Here is an 18,452-nt window from a genome sequence, read left to right on the forward strand (position 1 = left end):
CTTAATTAGTCAGTGTCAATTTATGCTAATTAGCCGGGGGCGGGGGGAGTGGCGACGCTGCTGGCTCTGCCACCTGGCGTGGGGGACACGCGTGGGGCTGGAGGGGCCGGGGCAGCAGCGCGGAGCCCCCCGAGGGCGCTCCCAGCCCTGCCTCGCCCCCCGTGCCCGGTGAGTCAGGGCTGGGAGCCCGCAGGAAGCCCCAGGGATTTCCAAAAGGCCCTGGAAAGCCCCGAGCTGTGATTTCCTCCTTTCTCAGCCTGTTCGGGTGACGGCGGCAGCAGCACGCGGCGGCCAGGCTGGGAATTTCGGAGGGAAAAGGATGGGAACCACGGATCCGGCCGAGGATGGAGCAGCTCCGTTGTTTACTCAACCCAGCTTGCGCTGCTGTCGCTTGCCGGGGTTGTTTCTCCTTCTCCAGACGGGGCTGTGACCGCAGAAACAAAGGCAAAACTTTAATCCTGCAAATCCTCCTCTCTTCCCAGCCAAGGCCGCGGGTGTTTGTCCCTCTCCGAGGGGACGCTGGGGTCGGACACGGCCCCGGGGGCTGCCCGGGGGCCGCTCAGCCGCAGCCAGAGCAGCTAAAAATATCCCCGCGTCTTCACGGAGGTGTTGCAGCCGCAATCAGCCATGCAAACGAGACCGAAATTAAATCAGCCGCATGCGACAGGAGCTGTTAACCCTTGCCAGCCCGGGGAGGTGTCCGGGGTGGGGACACACGGGGTGCTCGGAGCGCGGGGGCTCTGCGTCCTCCCCGCTGCCCCTCCCGGCTCGCTGCCATCTGCTCCGGGCGTGTTCGAGGCGAGGAGGAGCCGCAGAGAAACGAGGTCAGGGCTGGGATGGCAGCGCCGGGGCGAGGCTGTGCCCGCCTGCCAGGACCGTGCCACCCTCCCGTGCCACCCGCGGGACGCTCGGGTGGCACCGAGGAGCGGGGATGGCTCTTTGCGATGTCCCTGGAGCTGCCGTTCCGGGGGGATTCCGCTCCCGCCACGCCGTGCCCACGTCCTGCTGCCAGCTGCCCCGTGCCACCCCCGCCAAATCCAACCCAAACCCCGCCAGCCCCAGGGAAAAACCTCACCCCAAAATCTGCTGCGAATTTGGGCAGCCTGACCATCGCACCCCCCTTTCCCTCCCCGGAGGGGGCTCCCGTGTGCCCGTCCCGGTGCCCACCCGAGCCCCCGCCCGTGCCCGTCCCGGTGCCCACCCGAGCCCCCGCCCGTGCCCACCCCGGTGCCCACCCGAGCCCCCGCCCGTGCCCGCCCCGGTGCATGTGCGAGCCCCCGCGGCCGCCGCCTGCATTTCATGCATTTTTCAGGAGAAGAAGGTTAGTGGGTCACTCCAGCGCCGCAGGCTTTTCTCCGGCTGAGCCGCTGCGCTGCCAAACGCGGCCGGGGCTGGCGGCGCGGGGGCTGGGCCGGCCGGGGGGGCCCAGCCCAGGTGGGCAGCACGGGCCTGGCACGGCCACCCCCAGTGTCCCCGTGGTGTCCCCAGCGCTGGCAGGAGCGGGATCCCGTCGGGCAGGGGATCAGGGTCCCGTTCCCTGTTGTGGGGAGGGGTCTCTGCAGCCCCTCGTGGTGCTGGGGGGGGTTGGGGGGCAGCACCCCGAGGTTCAGAGTCCTGGAGAGGAAAAACGGCCGCGGTTCAAAGGGAATGAGGAGCCGAAGCGCGGCCGCGCCAAAACAAACAGCGGCGGCTTTGGTGGCACCCGCGGGGCCCCCCGCGCCCCGCCCGCCCCTCCCGGGGCTCTGAACCCCCCCGAAGCCCGGGATGGGGGCACAACCCCGTGCCCGGCGGCTGCGGAGTGCGGGGAACCCGCCCGGGGGACACGGAGAGGGGACCAGGAGGGTTTGGGGTGCGGCCAGATGTGGGGTGAAGCTAAATGTGGGGTGAGCCCAGAGCTGGGGAAAGCCAGATGGGGGATGAACCCAGACCCGGGAGAAGCCAGATGTGTGAGGGATCCTGATGTGGGGTGACCCCAGATGTGGGGTGAATCTGGACGTGGAAAAAAACGGATTGAGAGGGGCCGAACTCAGACCTGGGCGAGCCCAGACCTGGGAAAAGCCAGACCTGGGTAAAACCAGATGCGGGTGAATCCAGAAATGGGTGAATCCAGGCCCGGGGAAAGCCGGATCCCAGATGTGAGCAAACCCAGATGTGGGGGGACCCCGGACGCGGCCGGGCCGAGCCTGGGTGCGATGGCCGCGCTGCAGCCCCGGCTCCCCCCGGTGCCCCCGGCTCTCCCCGCATCCCCTCCCACCCTCCTCATCCCCCCGCATCCCCCCGCGCTGCCGTTGCCATGGTTACGGCCATGCAAGTCTGCCCGAGCTGCATCCGCCGCTGCATCCCTGCGAGCCGTGGGGGCGGGGACGGCCCCGCTGCCCCCAGCCCTCCCCGGCCGACCCCGAAAGCGCCTGGAGACCCCCCCGGGGGCTCACCCAGAGCGGCTGGGACCGGGGGGGCTGCGCAGCCCCTGCCAGGGGGGACCCCCCGACCCTGACAGCCCAGCGGGAGTGAGGGCGGTGGGAGCAGCGCCTGACTCCGGAGGGTCCCAAACCCCTCTGTGCCCGCTCCCAGGGGGATGGGAGCTCACGGGGCGCGGCTGGGAGGGCAAAGCGCTCCCCAAACCCCTCCCCGGAGCTCTGCGTTTGCTCCCGGTTTGCTCGGAGGCCAAGGGGCGGCGATGAAGCAATCCCGGCCGGGGCCAGCCCGGGATGAAGGGAAGGAGGGGATTTCTGGTGGAAAGTTGCAGCCGGGCCTGGCACGGCCGGGATTCCCCAGCCCGGGCTCTGCTCCCGGCTCCTCTGGAGCCCCTGCCCCACCTCTCCCGTGTGGGATTTCGGGGTGAGGTTTTTGTCCGGATTTCCCGGGGGTTCAGGCACCGCCAGGACCTGGGGGAGAGGGAGCAGCAGCGGGAGCGTTGGTGGTGCTGCTGTTACAGGTTCCTGATGAGGTTTAATAATTAATATTGCACAGGACGAGCAGGGTGGGAACTCCGTGGCTCTGATTTCCCAGCACCACAAACAGCACCCCCATCCCCTGAACGCTCCTCAAACTCCCTAGTAACCCACACCGAGGTGATTTTAGACTCCAGCATCCCTCCGGTGCTGCCCATGCCGGCACCCAGGGTCGGTTTGGGTGTCCCTGTCCGTCGTGCTGTCCCTTCCCCCCTCATCCCGGGCACACAGCGGCCTCTTCTCCGCGCCCGGGCCCGTCAGATGTCGCTGAAAGGGAACAATGGCACCTATTGTCTGTCCCCGCTCGGCGCTATCGGCCCCGGCAGCGCAACAAAAAACCGCATTGAGCGCCGGGGAGAAAGGGGCCCTCACATCGCGGGGCTCCCGGGGGAGGCAGCGCGGCCCCGCAGCGCCCGGGCCCGGTCCCTGCCCCGTTCCTGGTCCCTGCCCCGTTCCTGGTCCCTGTCCCGGTCCCGGTCCCTGCCCCGTTCCTGGTCCCTGCCCCGGTCCCGGTCCCTGCCCCGTTCCTGGTCCCTGCCCCGTTCCTGGTCCCTGTCCCGTTCCTGGTCCCTGCCCCGTTCCTGGTCCCTGCCCCGGTCCCGGTCCTGCTGCCCCCGGCCCCGCTCCGCTCCCACTCCCGGCCGGCGGCGGCCACCGGGCAAAGAAAGGGGGCGGGAGGGGCGCGGTGGGGTGTCCGAGGGGTCTGTGGGTTTTGTGGGCTCAATGGGGTCTCTGGGGTCCATGGGACCTGTGGGGTCTATGGGGTCTGTGCGACCTGTGGGATCTCTGGGCGTTTCTGGGATCTGTGGGGTCTGTGGGACCTGTGGTGTCTGTGGAGTTTGTGGGGTCTGTGGGGTTTGTGGGGTCTGTGGAAACTGTGGGGTCTGTAGGGTTTGTGGGAACTGTGGAACCTGGGATATCTGTGAGGTGTGTGGGGTCCGTGGGACCTGTGGAGTCTATGGGGTCTGTGGGGTCTGCAGCATCCGTGGGACCTGTGGGGTCTGTGGGGTCTGTGGAGTTTGTTGCATTTGAGGGACCTGTGATATCTGTATTGTCCGTGGGGTCTGTGGGATCGAGGGGGTCTTGAGATCCATAGGACCTGTAGGGTCTCTGTGATCTCTGGGATCTCTGGGGTCTGTGGGGTCTCTGGGGTCTGTGGGATCTCTGGGATCTCTGGGGTCTGTGGGGTCTCTGGGGTCTGTGGGATCTCTGGGGTCTGTGGGGTCTGTGGGATCTCTGGGGTCTGTGGGGTGGGCACCCAGCGGTCGCGGGGGTTGTCCCTGTGTGCCCGGCCCAGGTGAGGCCGCACCTGCGGAGCCGCCGGCAGCCCCTGGGGCACCGGGAGGGTCTGGAATTGCCAGAGAGAGCCCAGGGATGCTCCAAGGGAGAGCTGGAGGTGCCCACCTGCAGAGGGGAAGGCTCAAAGCCCTTCCAGGGGCTCCAAGAGAGTTGCAGGGGTTTGGACAAAGCCCTGGAGTGACGGGAATGGTTCCCCAGGGCCGGAGGGCAGGGCTGGCTGGGATATCGGGGTCCCAAATCACACCCACCCCTCCTGTCCTGTCTTGTCCCGCCGTGGCGTGCGGGAGCCAGGAAACAGCACAGGAAAAGCTGCGCTTGGAGCGAGCCGGGCTTTTGTTCCCGTTATAAACTTCCCCGTGGGCAGGAAGGATGCTCGGGACGCTGTCCCTGCCCGGGTCAGGGCAGCAGAGCCCCCCCAGCCCCGCTGGATGAACATTCCCGGCTTTCTGCAGAGCTCCCGAGCCGCAGCTCAGGGTCAGGCAGCTCTTATCAGCCGGGAGAGGGAGATAAGGAACGGGGGATGAGCGGGCCGGGGCCTTGGGGGTTCCTGTCCTGTGCCAGGAGGGATCTGCAGGCTGGGAAAGGCCATGTGGGGGTGTTGATCCCCAAAACGCCCAAACTGCCCCAGAGTGTGTCCCGCCGTGTCCCCATTGTCACCCTGGGGCGCACAGCCCGGCCTGAGGGGGAACCTGGAGGGGTTTGGGGCTGGGGCCGGGCTCTGTTTGCAAAAAAAATCCCAACTCTGGGTTTGGGGCCGGGCTCTGTTTGCAAAAATCCCAACTCTGGGTTTGGGGCCGGGCTCTGTTTGCAAAAATCCCAAATCTGGGTTTGGGGCCGGGCTCTGTTTGCAAAAATCCCAACTCCTGAGCCCAAGGAGGGGCAGATGGGCTCCGAGATAAGACGGGAGCAGATTCCTCTCTCTTCCCTGCTCTGTCACTCCCAGCACCTCAGCAGGAGCAGGGCAGGGGGTGAGGGGCTGGGAAGGGCCCTGGGCTGGGGCTGGTCCCACGGGATGATCCCACAGGAGGGGAGCGGCAGCCCGGGAGCAGCGAGCGCAGTTGCAGAAGGCGCTGGTTGCCATGGGATCTGCACAACCAAAAATGGCTGGGGCTCTGGCAAACACAAGAAGGGGCCCTTTCATGGTTTCTATGGGAAGTCAGAGCCTCTGCAGAGCCTCCCGGGCTGGAGCCCTGCCCAGGGCAGGAAGGATTTGGGAGCCCTGCTGGATTCCCAGGAGAGCTGCGCTTGCTCCAGGAGGATTTTCCCAGGTGCACCAAGAGCTGTGCCCGGAGCTTCTGCTTGGCACAGGGCAGAGATTCCCCGCTCCTCCTGCTGGGCCCTGCTCCCACCAGGAATCCCCCAGCACCGAGGGTTTTCCTGCTGCAGCTGGGGAAGCTCAGCCCCTTCGCCCTGGACCCCCGTGGGATGCAAACCTGGAGCATCCCAGGGGAATTTCCACGTCCTGGGAAGGCCAAAGTGCTGCAGGATGGAAGGGGCAGCCCCAGACTCTACAGGAGAACCCCCAGACCCTACAGGGGCAGCCCCCAGACCCTAAAGCACCTCTGGGCTGTCCCCAAGGGCTGTCCCCATCACTGCAGCCCCCAGACCCTAAAGCAGCTCTGGGCTGTCCCCAAGGGCTGTCCCCATCCCTGCCCTGCTGGCAGAAGCCTCCCCCATCCCTCCAGCCCAACTCTCCCCGCTGGAATTCTCTCCACAGAGAGATCTAATTAGTTTAATTCCCTCGCTATTGATAAATCGATGTGGAAATCCCTCTGCTTTTATTCCCAGCGCTGTCGCTCGCCCTGGCTGGGCCCCTTTAACTCGGGATAAAATCCCGGAGAGGATGAGCCGGGCCCATGAATAATTAATTACCTTAATTGCTCGTTAAGGACCGGGGGAATTCGGGGCTGGGCCGGTCCCTCCTGCCCCTCTGCGGAGCTCCCAGCTCTGCCCTGCAGCCTCCTTAACACCCAATAAATTAATAATCAGCCGCAGTTTAAGTAGGTCTGGAAAGTGGAAAACAACATCCGAGAGGATCTGGCCTGGCGGGCAGGAGCAGCAGAGATTTGTCTGCCTGTCCATCTGCCGGAGGAGCAGACAGACCCTAATCTGTCCGTCTGTCTGTCTGTCTGTCTGTCTGCGGGGATCCTGCAAATTCCTGCTCCTTCCGAAGCTCCTGCTGCATTTGGAGCATGCCCAGGTCCCTGGAGGAGGCAGCAGGGCAGGGTTGGGACCCAGCTCGGGGCTGGTGGGCGCTGGTTTGCACTGGTTTGCACTGGTTTGCACTGGGAGGGGTTGGTGGCGGTTGGGTTATGGTGGAGTTTGGTGATTTCTGGTTTCTGATGGGTCCCCGTGTCCTCCACCCTGGCGTCACCACGCGTCCCCAGGCACACGGGGAGCTGGGAAAGGGGGGAAAGGTGGGAATTGGGAAAGGTGGGAGCTGAGAAAGTGGGAGCTGGGAAAGCTGGAAAATCTGGGAGATGGAAAATCTGGGAGATGGGCAAGCTGGGAGGTGGAAAAACTGGGACTTGGAAAAGCTGGGAGCAGGGAAAACTGGGAAAGCTGGAAGATGGAAAAGGCAGGAGCAGGGAAAGCAGCCGTGGATGTGCCTGGGGACAGCCAGGGCCTGGAGCTCCAGGGCTGCCGTGGCCGCTGCAGGGGCAGCAGATCCGGGCAGGGAGGAGCAGGGAAGGACAGAAGGACAGAAGGACGGAGATGTGCCCTGGAAGGGGAGGATCCACCGGGAGTTGGTTGTTTATAACCACAGCCCTGCGGGAGAGGATCCGCTGGAGAAGCCGGGATGGGGAGGGAATTCCTGGGCATGGAAGGAGCTGGGAAAGCTCTTCCAGCAGGGCCTGGCAGGGTGGGCACTGTCACCGGCACTGTCACCCCCGGCTCTGTCCCTCGTCCTGCCCAGCCCTGCTGCAGGTTGTGCTGCACACATCACACCCCTGCCCTGCTCCTCTGGGACAGGGGATGGAAAAACACGGAGCAGGTGAAGTGTCCATGGGCTGGCTGCTGATCCCAGCCCCATAAATCCCCTTAAATCCAAGGAAACTCCTCCCCACAAGCACAGGGAGCACTTTGGGGTCCCCATCCCAACAACCAGAGCCACACTGGGGCTGCCACCAGGAGTGGGAATGGTCCAGGTGGAGCTGATGGTGCCAGTCCCATTTGGGGTTCCCGTGGCTTTGGGATGGGAGGCGGGAATGTCTCGGGGCTGTCGTGTGGAGGGACGGATTTGGGGGGGTGCTGTGAGGGCTGGAGGTGCTTGAGGTGGTTTGGGCACAGCCAGAAGGGGATGGGATGGGGATGGGACCAGAGGGGATGGCACCAAACAGGATGGGATGGGATGGGAGTGGGATGGGATGGAATAGGGCACGGTGTTATGGGACAGGATGAAATGGAGATGGAAGAGAATTGGATGGGGTGGAATGGGATGGGATGGGGCAGGGCGTTATGGGACAAAATGAAATGGGGATGGAAGAGAATTGGATGGTGTGGAACACAATGGAATTGGGATGGGATAGGACAGGATGGGATGGGGCAGGGTGTTATGGGACAAGATGAAATGGGAATGGGAGAGAATTGGATAGGATGGGAGGGGATGGGATGGGATAGGACAGGATGGGATGGGATAGGACGGCACAGCGCAGCAGCACGAGGCCTGCTCGCATTCCAGAATGAAATGAAGGTGGGAAGAGAAGTGTGAACCCACTGTGGATATCTCCCAAGGCTGCTGGGACACCAGGAAGTTCTCCCCAGCCCTTTTTCCTCCCCCAGGAACAGCAGCCTGGAGCTGGCAGCGGGAACAAACACCGTGTGCCCAGCAATCCCCCAGTGTCCCAGACTCCTGATCCTCCCGAAGGCAGGAGCCTCCCTGGAGCTCTGTTCCCAGCAGGGAACACCCTGCCCAGCTCCCGTGGCTGCTGGGGACACCCCGCGCCCTCAGGGCCAGCCCGGCAGCCGGCCAAGGGCTCTTTATCAACCGGCACCCAAAAGTCAATCAGGAAGATGCCGCCTGTTTTAATTAACAGCAATTTCGCTCTGCCGGGGCTGAGCCGTGTGCAGGGGGGAGGGAGGGAGGCCAGAGACAAAACATGACCTTGTTGGTGCTTCACACACAGCGGGACATTGTTTTCCCCTCTCGGTCTGGCCTTGGATGCTGCTGGGCTGGTGGCACAGCTGGGTGCTGGGGACAGGGGGTCCTGCCAGCCCTGGTGGGAGCAGGGCGCCTGGAAAAGGGCAGGGAAAGCGCAGAGCTCGGGATTTGGCGCTTGGGAGCTGCCCTCGGGGAGCGTTGGTGGCTGGGGAGGGAAAAAAAGGGATTTGGGGAGCACTGAGTGAATCCAGCAGTGTCTGGGTGCTGCAGGGAGTGAAAGGCACTGCTGGGTCCTGGCAGGGATCCAGTGCAAACAGCTCAACAGCTCAGTCCCATTTTCCTTTCCCCTCAGTTCTCCAATTCCGGGAAATCAGAGAGGAGGAATCACCCAGAGGGGGAAAACCTCCCTGTGCGTGAGCCAGGCTGCTCAGGGGGACAGGGGGGGGACACAGGGTGACACAGCAGGGCCCTGTCCCCACAGCAGGGCCTGTCCCCACAGCAGAACACCCCAGGGATGATGGGGCTGGGACGAGCAGGACCCTGGGGTGACAGAACCATGGGGTGACAGCGCTGAGGCCACCTGCACCAGGACAGTCCTGGGGGGGACAGGAAGGGGCCAAGTGTCACCATGGGACCGTCCCACAGTGACGGGTGACAGGGATGGGGTGAGAGCAGCACCCCAAGAGTGACAGGGATGGGGTGAGGGCACCCCAAGGGTGACAGGGATGGGGTGAGGGCACCCCAGGGGTGACAGGGATGGGGTGAGGGCACCCCAGGGGTGACAGGGATGGGGTGAGGGCACCCCAAGGGTGCCGGGGCTGGGGGCACGGGCACTGCAGGGGTGCTGGTGATGGGGGCAGAGGCTCCCGGGGGTTCTGGGCTTGGGGGGAGCAGCGCCCAAAGGGCGTCAGGGCTGGGTGAGCAGCACCCAAGGGTGATGGGGGCCGAGGCACAGACACCCCAAAGGTGTCAGGGACGGGCGAGCAGCACCGCGGGGGTGACGGAGCTGCCGTGAGACCCCACCCAGGAGCGGGGGTGACCCCACCCCACCTGCCCCGACCTTCGGGGCCGCACAGGCGGCTCGGGGGCTCGGCGGCCGCCAGAAGCCCCCGGTGCGGGCGGGGCGGCGGCTCCACCGCGCTCCCCCCGCCCCCGGGGCGGGCTCGGCACCGTCCCGCCCCCGCCCCTCGCCTTATCAGGGACCGGCGGGGGGCTCGCCCCACTCCCGCCCAGCGCAGCCGCCGCGGCGGGGCCGGCACCTCCCCAAGTGCCGCACCATGGGCAGCCAGGGCTCCAAGGCGGCGGGCGGCGACGCCGACACCGCCAAAGCCAACGGGCAGGTGGGTACCGGGGGCACCGGGGGGGCTCCGTGCGTCCCGCCGGGACGGGCGGCGGCGCGGACAAAGGCGCGGCGGGGAGGGCGCGGTGCTGGAGCCGTGATGGGGCCGAGGGGAACCTTCCAGCCCCCGGGGGGGACTCTCCAGCCCGGCGGGTACCGGGGGATGCGGCACCGCCCGCGCCGCGCCCCGGGCTCCCCCCGGCACCGGGCGGGTCCCGTCCGCCGCCGCGCCCGGTACCGGGAGTGGAGCGCGGGCGCCGCCCGGTGGTGGCGCGCTGGGCCCCCCCCCACACCGAGCGGATCCCCCCGTGAGACCCCAAGCCAGGCTCTTTGCACCCCCTTTTTGTGTGTTTTTGTGGCTCGGCACCTCCCGGTGCGCTCCTTTCCTCGGGGGAGCCCCGCTCGGTGCCCGGTGCTCCCCGTTTCCAGCGGCTCCAAACCCCCCGCTTGTCCCCGTGCTCGGTGCCCCCATCCCCGTCTCCTTCTCCCCGGTGGATCCCCCCGTGCTTGGTGCCCCCCGTTTTCCCGGATGGATCCCCCCGTGCTCGGTGCCCCCCGTTCTCCCCGGTGGACCCCCCCGTGCTCGGTGCCCCCCGTTCTCCCGGCCGGGCGCCCTTTGTTGTGGGGTGCGGGGGGTTTGGGGAGGGGGCTCGGGGGTCCCGGCGGTGCCTGACGCGCTCCCCCCGCAGGAGAACGGCCACGTGATCTACAACGGGGACATGACGCCCAAGGCGGGGGTCGAGGCGCCCCCCCAGAACGGGAACGGCTCGGCGGAACCCCCCAAGGAGGAGAGCGAGGGCGAAGCGGGAGGTGCGGACAGCATCGAGCCCGCCCCGGCCGCCGCCGAGCCCGCCGAGCCCAAAGGCGAAGGGGCCGCGACCCCCAAGGACGCCCCTAAAAAGAAGAAGAAATTCTCCTTCAAGAAACCCTTCAAGCTGAGCGGGATCTCCTTCCGCAAGAACAAGAAGGAAGCCGGGGACTCCTCGGGCTCCTCGCCCACCGAGGAGCAGGGCAGGAGCGAGGAGCCCCCGCCGGGGGGGCTGCAGCCCTCGGCGCCCCCCGAGGAGGGGCAGGAGGGCGGCGAGCCCGAGCAGGGAGGAGAAGCCGCGGGCAGCCAGGAGGAGGAGGAGGAGGAGGAGAAACAGCAGCAGCAGCAGCAGCAGGGAGGGGAGAGCCACGGAGACACCGCCAAAGCCGAGGAGCCCTCGAAAGGCGCGGGGCCGGAGCCCGCAGCGAGCCCGGAGGAGCAGAAGGAAGAGTAGAGACCGCTCGGGCATCGTCCTCAGCGGGGACCCCGGGGGCTCTCACACCACCCGCGACCCTCCCCGAGCAGCCCGGATCGCCCTCACCGGGGACTCTCGCCGTCCTCAAGCCTCCCCGAGCAGCCCGGATCGTTCTTACCGGGGACCCTCCCCGAGCAGCCCGGGGGCTCTCACACCACCCGCGACCCTCCGCCCTCACCGGGGGCTCTCTCACTGCCCAGGACCCTCCCCGAGCAGCCCGGATCCTCCTCCCCGGGGCTCTCACACCGCCCTCCGTTCTCACCGGGGGCTCTTAAACCCTCCCCGAGCAGCCCGGATCGTCCTCGACCCTCCCTGAGCAGCCCGGATCGTCCTCTCCGGGGGCTCTCGCACCACCCAGGACCCTCCCCGAGCAGCCCGGACCATTGATCGTCCTCACCAGGGGCTCTCGCCGTCCTCGACCCTCCCTGAGCAGCCCGGACCGGCATCACCGGGGACTCTCGCACCGCCCCTGATCCCCCCCGAGCAGCTCCGGATCGCCCTCACCGGGGGCTCGAGCACCGCCCTCCGTCCTCACCGGGGACTCTCACACCACCCTCGACCCTCTCCGAGCAGCCCGGGGGCTCTCACACTGCCCAGGACCCTCCCCGAGCAGCCCGGATCGTTGATCGCCCTCAGCGGGGGCTCTCAGACCATCCCCGAGCAGCCCGGACCGTTCTCGTTCTCACCGGGGACCCAGCCCCGATCCCCGGATCGTCACCACCGGGGACCCAGCCCCGATCCCCGGATCGCCCTCACCGGGGTCTCTCACACCTGCCCGGATCCCCGGATTGCCCTCACCGGGGACCCAGCCCCGATCCCGGATCGCCCTCACCGGGGTCTCTGTCACCTTCCCCGATCCCGGATCGCCCTCACCGGGGTCTCTGTCACCTGCCCCGATCCCGGATCGCCCTCACCGGGGTCTCTGTCACCTTCCCCGATCCCGGATCGCCCTCACCGGGGTCTCTGTCACCTTCCCCGATCCCTGGATCGTCACCACCGGGGTCTCTGTCACCTGCCCCGATCCCGGATCGCCCTCACCGGGGTCTCTGTCACCTGCCCCGATCCCGGATCGCCCTCACCGGGGTCTCTGTCTCCCCCGGGCTCCCCCGCACCCCCGGACCGAGCGCACACCCCGCACGCCCTCCCCACCCACGCTGGGTTTTTTCTCCCTCCTCTCTCCCTCTCTCTCTGTCTCTCCCTCCCCCGTTCCCGGTAGAAAAAGCTGGTTTGGATTCCCACCACCGCCGCCACTTGGAGTAGTTTGAGCTGAATTCCTTGGGAAATGGAAAAAAAACAACAACAACAAAAAAACCCGACAATAACAACAACAACAAAACAAAATAAAATAATCAACCAACTGGGGAGGAAGATTCGTCCCGGACGCCACTGGAGTTTACAGTTTGTAAGAACCCGGATCCCAAATCCTGCTCTGGATCTCTGCAGCCTCCAGACTGTCCCCTCTCCTCCCGCTCCCACTGACTGTTCCATGGAATTTTTGGATTTTTTTTTTTTTTTTTTTTTTTTCGTTTTATTTTTCTCTTTATTTCTCAGTTTACATTCCCGGTTCTGACTTTTTCATTTTCGAGTATTTCGTGCTTTTTTTTTTTTTTTTTTCCTATAGAAATCGATGGTTTAAAAAGCTAATCTGGTTAGTTTTTTATAATGTCTTCTATTGGCTTAAAACCATAAAGCTTGTAAGTCCGCTGTGTTTAATTCTGCTTTAAGGGATAACTTTTAGGGTGTGGGGTGGTCAGAGGGGGCCCTGCCAGCTGTATAATGTGAAGCCAACATTGTTTTCTTTTTTTTTTTCGGTTTTTTTTTTGGTGTTTTTTTTTCACTGTAAATAATTTTTTTAATGGCCAAAAAAAAAAACAAAAACAAAAAAAAAAAAACCACGCTTGATTTGCAATTTTCTAACTTGTAAAAAAAATACAAAAAAAAAAAAAAGAAAGGAAAAAAAAAAAACAAAACAAAACAAAACCAACCAAACCACCAAACAAAAGCTGTAACATTTGAAAGGAATAAATGGTGACCCCTTTTCGGGAGAGCTCGAGTCCTTCTTGTCCCGAGAGCCGGCCAGGGAAGATGGCAGCCGCTCATTTAGCCCAGCAGCTGCTGCCTTTAATCAGCGCTCGCCGTTAATTGACTGGCAGCAGATGCAGCCCCGGCCACAAAGGACTTTCCCAGCCCGTCCCCATCGCTGCTCAGCTGCCTGCTCTGCACCTTTTCTCCTCCCAATCCCTCTTTTTTTAATTTATTTCCCCAGAAAAAAATTTTAAAAAATCATTTTCTTAACTAAAACTAATTAAATTATTAACAATAATAAATAATAATAATAATTATTATTATGGGGATTTTACCCGCGATGAGGCGAAATTCCCGATTTGAAGCTTGGTTTCTTTCAATTTAAATAATTTTTTTTTTTTTTTTTCTTAGAGCGGGATTAGCTGCTGTGGGCTGAAAGGAGCACAAAAGGCGAGGGCTGGGAGCGAAGATTTCCCGAACAAAGGGACAGGGAGGCGACAATGGAGCCTCTGTCCCTGCTCCTGTCACCTGCACCGGGCTGGGATTTCCCCTGGTTTTCCATGGCAGCTCCTCCATTTCGTGCCTTTGCTCCCAGTGCGCCCAGCCCCTGCCCCTGCCCCTGATGGTTTGGTGGGAGAAAAGCGGAAAAAAAATTGAAATCCCGAGGCATTGTTTGCACCCTGGCAAAGGCAAGGAGCAGCCGGGGTCCGGGTAGGGGGGAATATCCAAAAATTCCATGTTTTGTGCAGGGAAACCAAAATCTGGGATCTGCTTCCCAAATGGGTTCATTTCTTTGAGCAGAAGTGTGAAATAAATGGGGTTTTTACCCAACTTTGAGAGCAAAGTGGGATTTGGGAGCATCCAGGCTTGAGGTAGGTGGGGATATCCAGAAATTCCATGTTTTATGCAAAAGAGCCAAAATCTGGGATCTGCTTCCCAAGGGGATTCATTTCTTTGAGCAGAAGTGTGAAATAATTGGGGTTTTTACCCAACTTTGAGAGCAAAGTGGGATTTGGGAACATCTGGGCTTGAGGTATTCATCAATATCCAAAAATTCCATGTTTTGTGCAGGGAAACCAAAATCTGGGATCTGCTTCCCAAATGGATTCATTTCTTTGAGCAGAACAGTGAAATAAATGGGGTTTTTAACCCAGTTTTGAAGGCAAAGGGGGATTTGGGAGCATCTGGGATCTTTCCAAGCCTTGAGGTAGTTGGGAATATCCAGAAATTCCATGTTTTATGCCAGGGAGCCAAAATCTGGGATCTGCTCCTCAAAGGGATTGAATTATTTGAGCAGAAGTGTGAAATAATTGGGGTTTTTACCCAACTTTGAGAGCAAAGTGGGATTTGGGAACATCTAGGCTTGAGGTATTCATCAATATCCAAAAATTCCATGTTTTGTGCAGGGAAACCAAAATCTGGGATCTGCTTCCCAAATGGGTTCATTTCTTTGAGCAGAAGTGTGAAATAAATGGGGTTTTTAACCCAATTTTGAAGAGGGTTTGGGATTTAGGAGTATCCGGGGTCCAGGTAGGTGGAAATACCCCAAAAATTCCATGTTTTGTGCAGGGAAACCAAAATCTGGGATCTGCTCCTCAAAGGGATTGAATTCTTTGAGCAGAAGTGTGAAATAAATGGGGTTTTTACCCAACTATGAGAGCAAAGTGGGATTTGGGAACATCTGGGCTTGAGGTATTCATCAATATCCAGAAATTCCATGTTTTATGCAAAAGAGCCAAAATGATGGATTTGCTTCCTGATGGGATTCATTTCTTTCAGCAGAAGTGTGAAATAAATGGGTTTTCAACCCAATTTTGAAGGGGGTTTGGGATTTAGGAGTATCCGGGGTCCAGGTAGGTGGGAATACCCCAAAAATTCCGTGTTTTGTGCAAGGAAACCAAAATCTGGGATCTGCTCCTCAAAGGGATTGAATTCTTTGAGTAGAAGTGTGAAATAAATGGGGTTTTTAACCCAACTTTGAGAGCAAAGTGGGATTTGGGAGGATCCAGGCTTGAGGTAGTTGGGAATATCCAAAAATTCCCTGTTCTGTTCAAGGCAGCCAAAATCAGGGATATTTTTCCCAAATGGGTTCATTTCTTTGAGCACAGGTGTGTATGCAATAAATGGATTTTTTTTCACCCAGTTTTGAAAGGAAATTGGGATTTGGGAGCATCCAGGCTCGAGGTAGGTGGAACACCCCAAAAATTCCCATGTTTTGTGCAGGGAAACCAAAATCTGGGATCTGTTTCTCAAAGGGGTTGATTTCTTCGAGCAGAGGGGTGAAATAAATGGATTTTTTTACCCAATTTTGAGAGCCAAGTGGGGATTTGAGAGCATCCGGGCTCAGGGTAGGTGGGAACACCCCAAAAATTCCATGTTCTGTGCAAGGAAACCAAAATTCTGGATTTGCTTCCTGCTGGGATTCATTTCTTTGAGCAGAGGGGTGAAATAAATGGGGTTTTTAACCCAATTTTGGAGGGAAAGTGGGATTGGGGAGCATCTGGGCACTTCCTGAGCCCCGAGGTAGGTGGGAATATCCAAAAATTCCACGTTTTGTGCAAGGAAACCAAAATCAGGGATCTGCTTCCCAAATGGATTCGTTTGTTGGAGCTGAAGTGTCAAAGAAATGGGGTTTTTAACCCAGTTTTGAGAGCAAAGTGGGATTTGGGAGCATCTGGGCTCAAGGTAGGTGGAAATACCGAAAAAAATTCCACGTTTTGTGCAAGGAAAGCAAAATCAAGGATCTGCTTCCCAAATGGGTTCATTTCTTTTGAGCAGAAGATGAAATAAATGGGTTTTTAACCCAGTTTTGAAGGGGATTTGGGAGCATCCAGGCTCTTCCCAAGCCTCCAGGTAGGTGGGAATATCCCAAAATTCCAGGTTTTATGCAAGGGAACCAAAATGATGGATTTTTTTTTTTTTCCTGGTGAGATTCATTTCTTTGAGTAGAACGGTGAAATAAATGGGGTTTTTTACCCAATTTTGAAAGGAAATTGGGATTTGGGCTCTTCCCGAGCCTCCGGGTAGGTGGGAATATCCAGAAATTTCATCTTCTATGCAAGAAAGCCAAAATTCTGGATTTGCTTCCTGATGGGATTCATTTCTTTGAGCTGAAGGGTGAAACAAATGGGGTTTTTTAACCCAATTTTGAGAGCAAAGTGGGATTGGGGAGCATCTGGGCTCAAGGTAGGTGGGAACATCCTAAAAATTCCACGTTTTGTGCAAGGAAACCAAAATCAAGGATCTGCTTCCCAAATGGGTTCATTTCTTTGAGCAGAAGGGTGCAATAAATGAGTTTTTTAACCCAATTTTGAAGGATTTGGGAGCATCCAGGCTCGAGGTTGGTGGGAATACCCAAAAATTTCCCATATTTGATGCAGGGAAACCAAAATCAGGGATCTGCTCCTCAAAGGGATCCATTTATTTGAGCAGAGGGGTGAAATAAATGGGGTTTTTTTACCCAATTTTGGAGGGGGTTTGGGAGCATCTGGCAGCCATTTTAGGGATGCTGGAAAAGGGGAATTCGGGGAGATCCCGTTGGAATTCCAGAGGTTTTGCTCCAGAAGGGGAGGATGGGGCTGCTCCAGCACCCAAAGTGAGCTGGGCACACACAAAAATTTGCTTTTTTTTGACTCCAAAAAGAGCAGATTTGGGGTTTTGTGGCCGTTTCAGGTGGGATCAGCACTCAGCTCCACAACTGCTGCCCCTAATTAAATAAAGGAATTTTTATCCTCCTGAATTCTGGATAAAATCCCTTAAATTCAGCCCAAAGATGAATGAAATCCATCCTTTCCCATTAATTTATTATTCCCAAATTGTTCCATTCCAACCACAGAACCAGCCTGGGGCAGGGGTTGGGACCCAGGTGGAATTTGGGAATAAAATCACCCAAAAAAACCCCAAAAATGCCCAAAATTCATCACGTTCTGAGCTCCTTTTTCCAGACCCAGGGAGAATCTCAAGGGTGTTTCTTAAAAATAAAAACCCCAAATCATTTCCAAAGGAAATAACAATTTACAGAAGAGATCCCAGCAGATTTTCAAGTGTAGGATAAATAAATACACGAAATGTTTTGGTGGATGGAATTCAACCAACATTCCTCAAAGGAGGAGGGAATTCATGCCTTATTTTTCTTCTCTTAATTAATTATTAATGCCTTATTTTTCTTCTCTTAATTAATTATTAATGCCTTATTTTTTCTTCTCTTAATTAGTTATTAATGCCTTATTTTTCTCATCTTAATTAATTATTAATGCCTCATTTTTCCAATCTTAATTCCACCTCTAATTTTTTTTTTTTTTTTGTTGGGATCTCCATGAAACCCAAAAAAACCAAAAAAAAAAAAAGGTGTGAAAACGAAGGAATTAATTAAGGACAAAGCAGACCAAGCCTAGAAATGGAGCAGTTTTATTACAAAGGTTCTGAAAATTCAAAATAAACGCTTCTTTAAAAAACCCCAAGAGATTTTCCCCTCTCCTCCCGTCCCTCCCACCTTGCCCAGACACAAAAAGTTCCACTGATCTCTCCCTTGTTTCACATAAAACCACCGAAAATCAGAGTGAAAACCTCACTCAGACCCCAAAGAGATTAAAAAACTCCACGGTGAGGGGGGAAAAAAAGGGGGAGAAAAAGGAGGAATTAAAAAAATAAACCCTTTGAAGAAGAAGCTGTGGGGAGTTTTTAGCAGCATTATCGGAGTTGAAACCTCAGCAGGGCCCCCGTGGGAGGGTGCAAAACCCCTGGAATTCCAGAATTCCAAAATTCCAGAATTCCAAAATTCCAGAATTCCAAAATTCCGGAATTCCAAAATTCCAGAATTCCAAAATTCCAAAATTCCAGAATTCCGGAATTCCAAAATTCCAGAATTCCAAAATTCCAGAATTCCAAAATTCCGGAATTCCAAAATTCCAGAATTCCAGAATTCCAGAATTCCAGAATTCCAGAACTCCAAAATTCCGGAATTCCAAAATTCCAGAATTCCACAATTCCAAAATTCCAGAATTCCAAAATTCCGGAATTCCAGAATTCCAAAATTCCAAAATTCCGGAATTCCAAAATTCCAGAATTCCAAAATTCCGGAATTCCAAAATTCCAGAATTCCAAAATTCCGGAATTCCAGAATTCCACAGGGATTCCCCCTCCCTCCCCTGAGAAAGGAGAGCAGAGAATGGGAATTGCCTGAAAAAAAAATTTAAAAAAAAATTTAATTTTTTTTTTTTTAATCCGAATTTTATCCCCCCATAAAAATTGGGGTTTTTGGGTTTGTTGTTTTTTTTTTTTTTTCAGTCCATGCTGTAAAAAAGGAGAGGGAAAAAGGTCCCAGAGGAGATCTGAGGGTGAGGATGGTGTGGGAGGAAGGAGAGGAGCTGGGAAGATGCTCAGAGCCCCATCTGCTGTTGCAGCAGGATTAAAAGTTTGGGATTTACCGGCCTTGGGAGGGAAATTCAGTTGGA

The 18,452-nt window shown here is 58.0% G+C and overlaps 1 protein-coding gene and 1 long non-coding RNA gene across 2 annotated transcripts; one reads left to right on the forward strand and one right to left on the reverse strand.

Annotated features, from left to right (window-relative positions):
* Window positions 1-5: 5 nt before the first annotated feature.
* LOC118695400 (uncharacterized) lies at window positions 6-2,195 on the reverse strand. Its single transcript, XR_004981526.1, has 3 exons — window positions 2,065-2,195; window positions 1,236-1,614; window positions 6-424 (listed from the first exon to the last, which is right to left on the reverse strand). It is a non-coding gene; the product is annotated as an uncharacterized LOC118695400 (long non-coding RNA).
* Window positions 2,196-9,563: 7,368 nt separating this feature from the next.
* Window positions 9,564-12,778, forward strand: MARCKSL1 (MARCKS like 1). The gene is made up of 2 exons (XM_036396935.2): window positions 9,564-9,692; window positions 10,381-12,778. The coding sequence occupies exons 1-2, from the start codon at window positions 9,630-9,632 to the stop codon at window positions 10,951-10,953; spliced, it is 636 nt and encodes a 211-aa protein (XP_036252828.1). The 5' UTR covers window positions 9,564-9,629; the 3' UTR covers window positions 10,954-12,778.
* Window positions 12,779-18,452: the final 5,674 nt, after the last annotated feature.

This window comes from Molothrus ater, chromosome 24 (assembly GCF_012460135.2).
Source record: "Molothrus ater isolate BHLD 08-10-18 breed brown headed cowbird chromosome 24, BPBGC_Mater_1.1, whole genome shotgun sequence".
NCBI classification, from domain to species: domain Eukaryota; kingdom Metazoa; phylum Chordata; class Aves; order Passeriformes; family Icteridae; genus Molothrus; species Molothrus ater.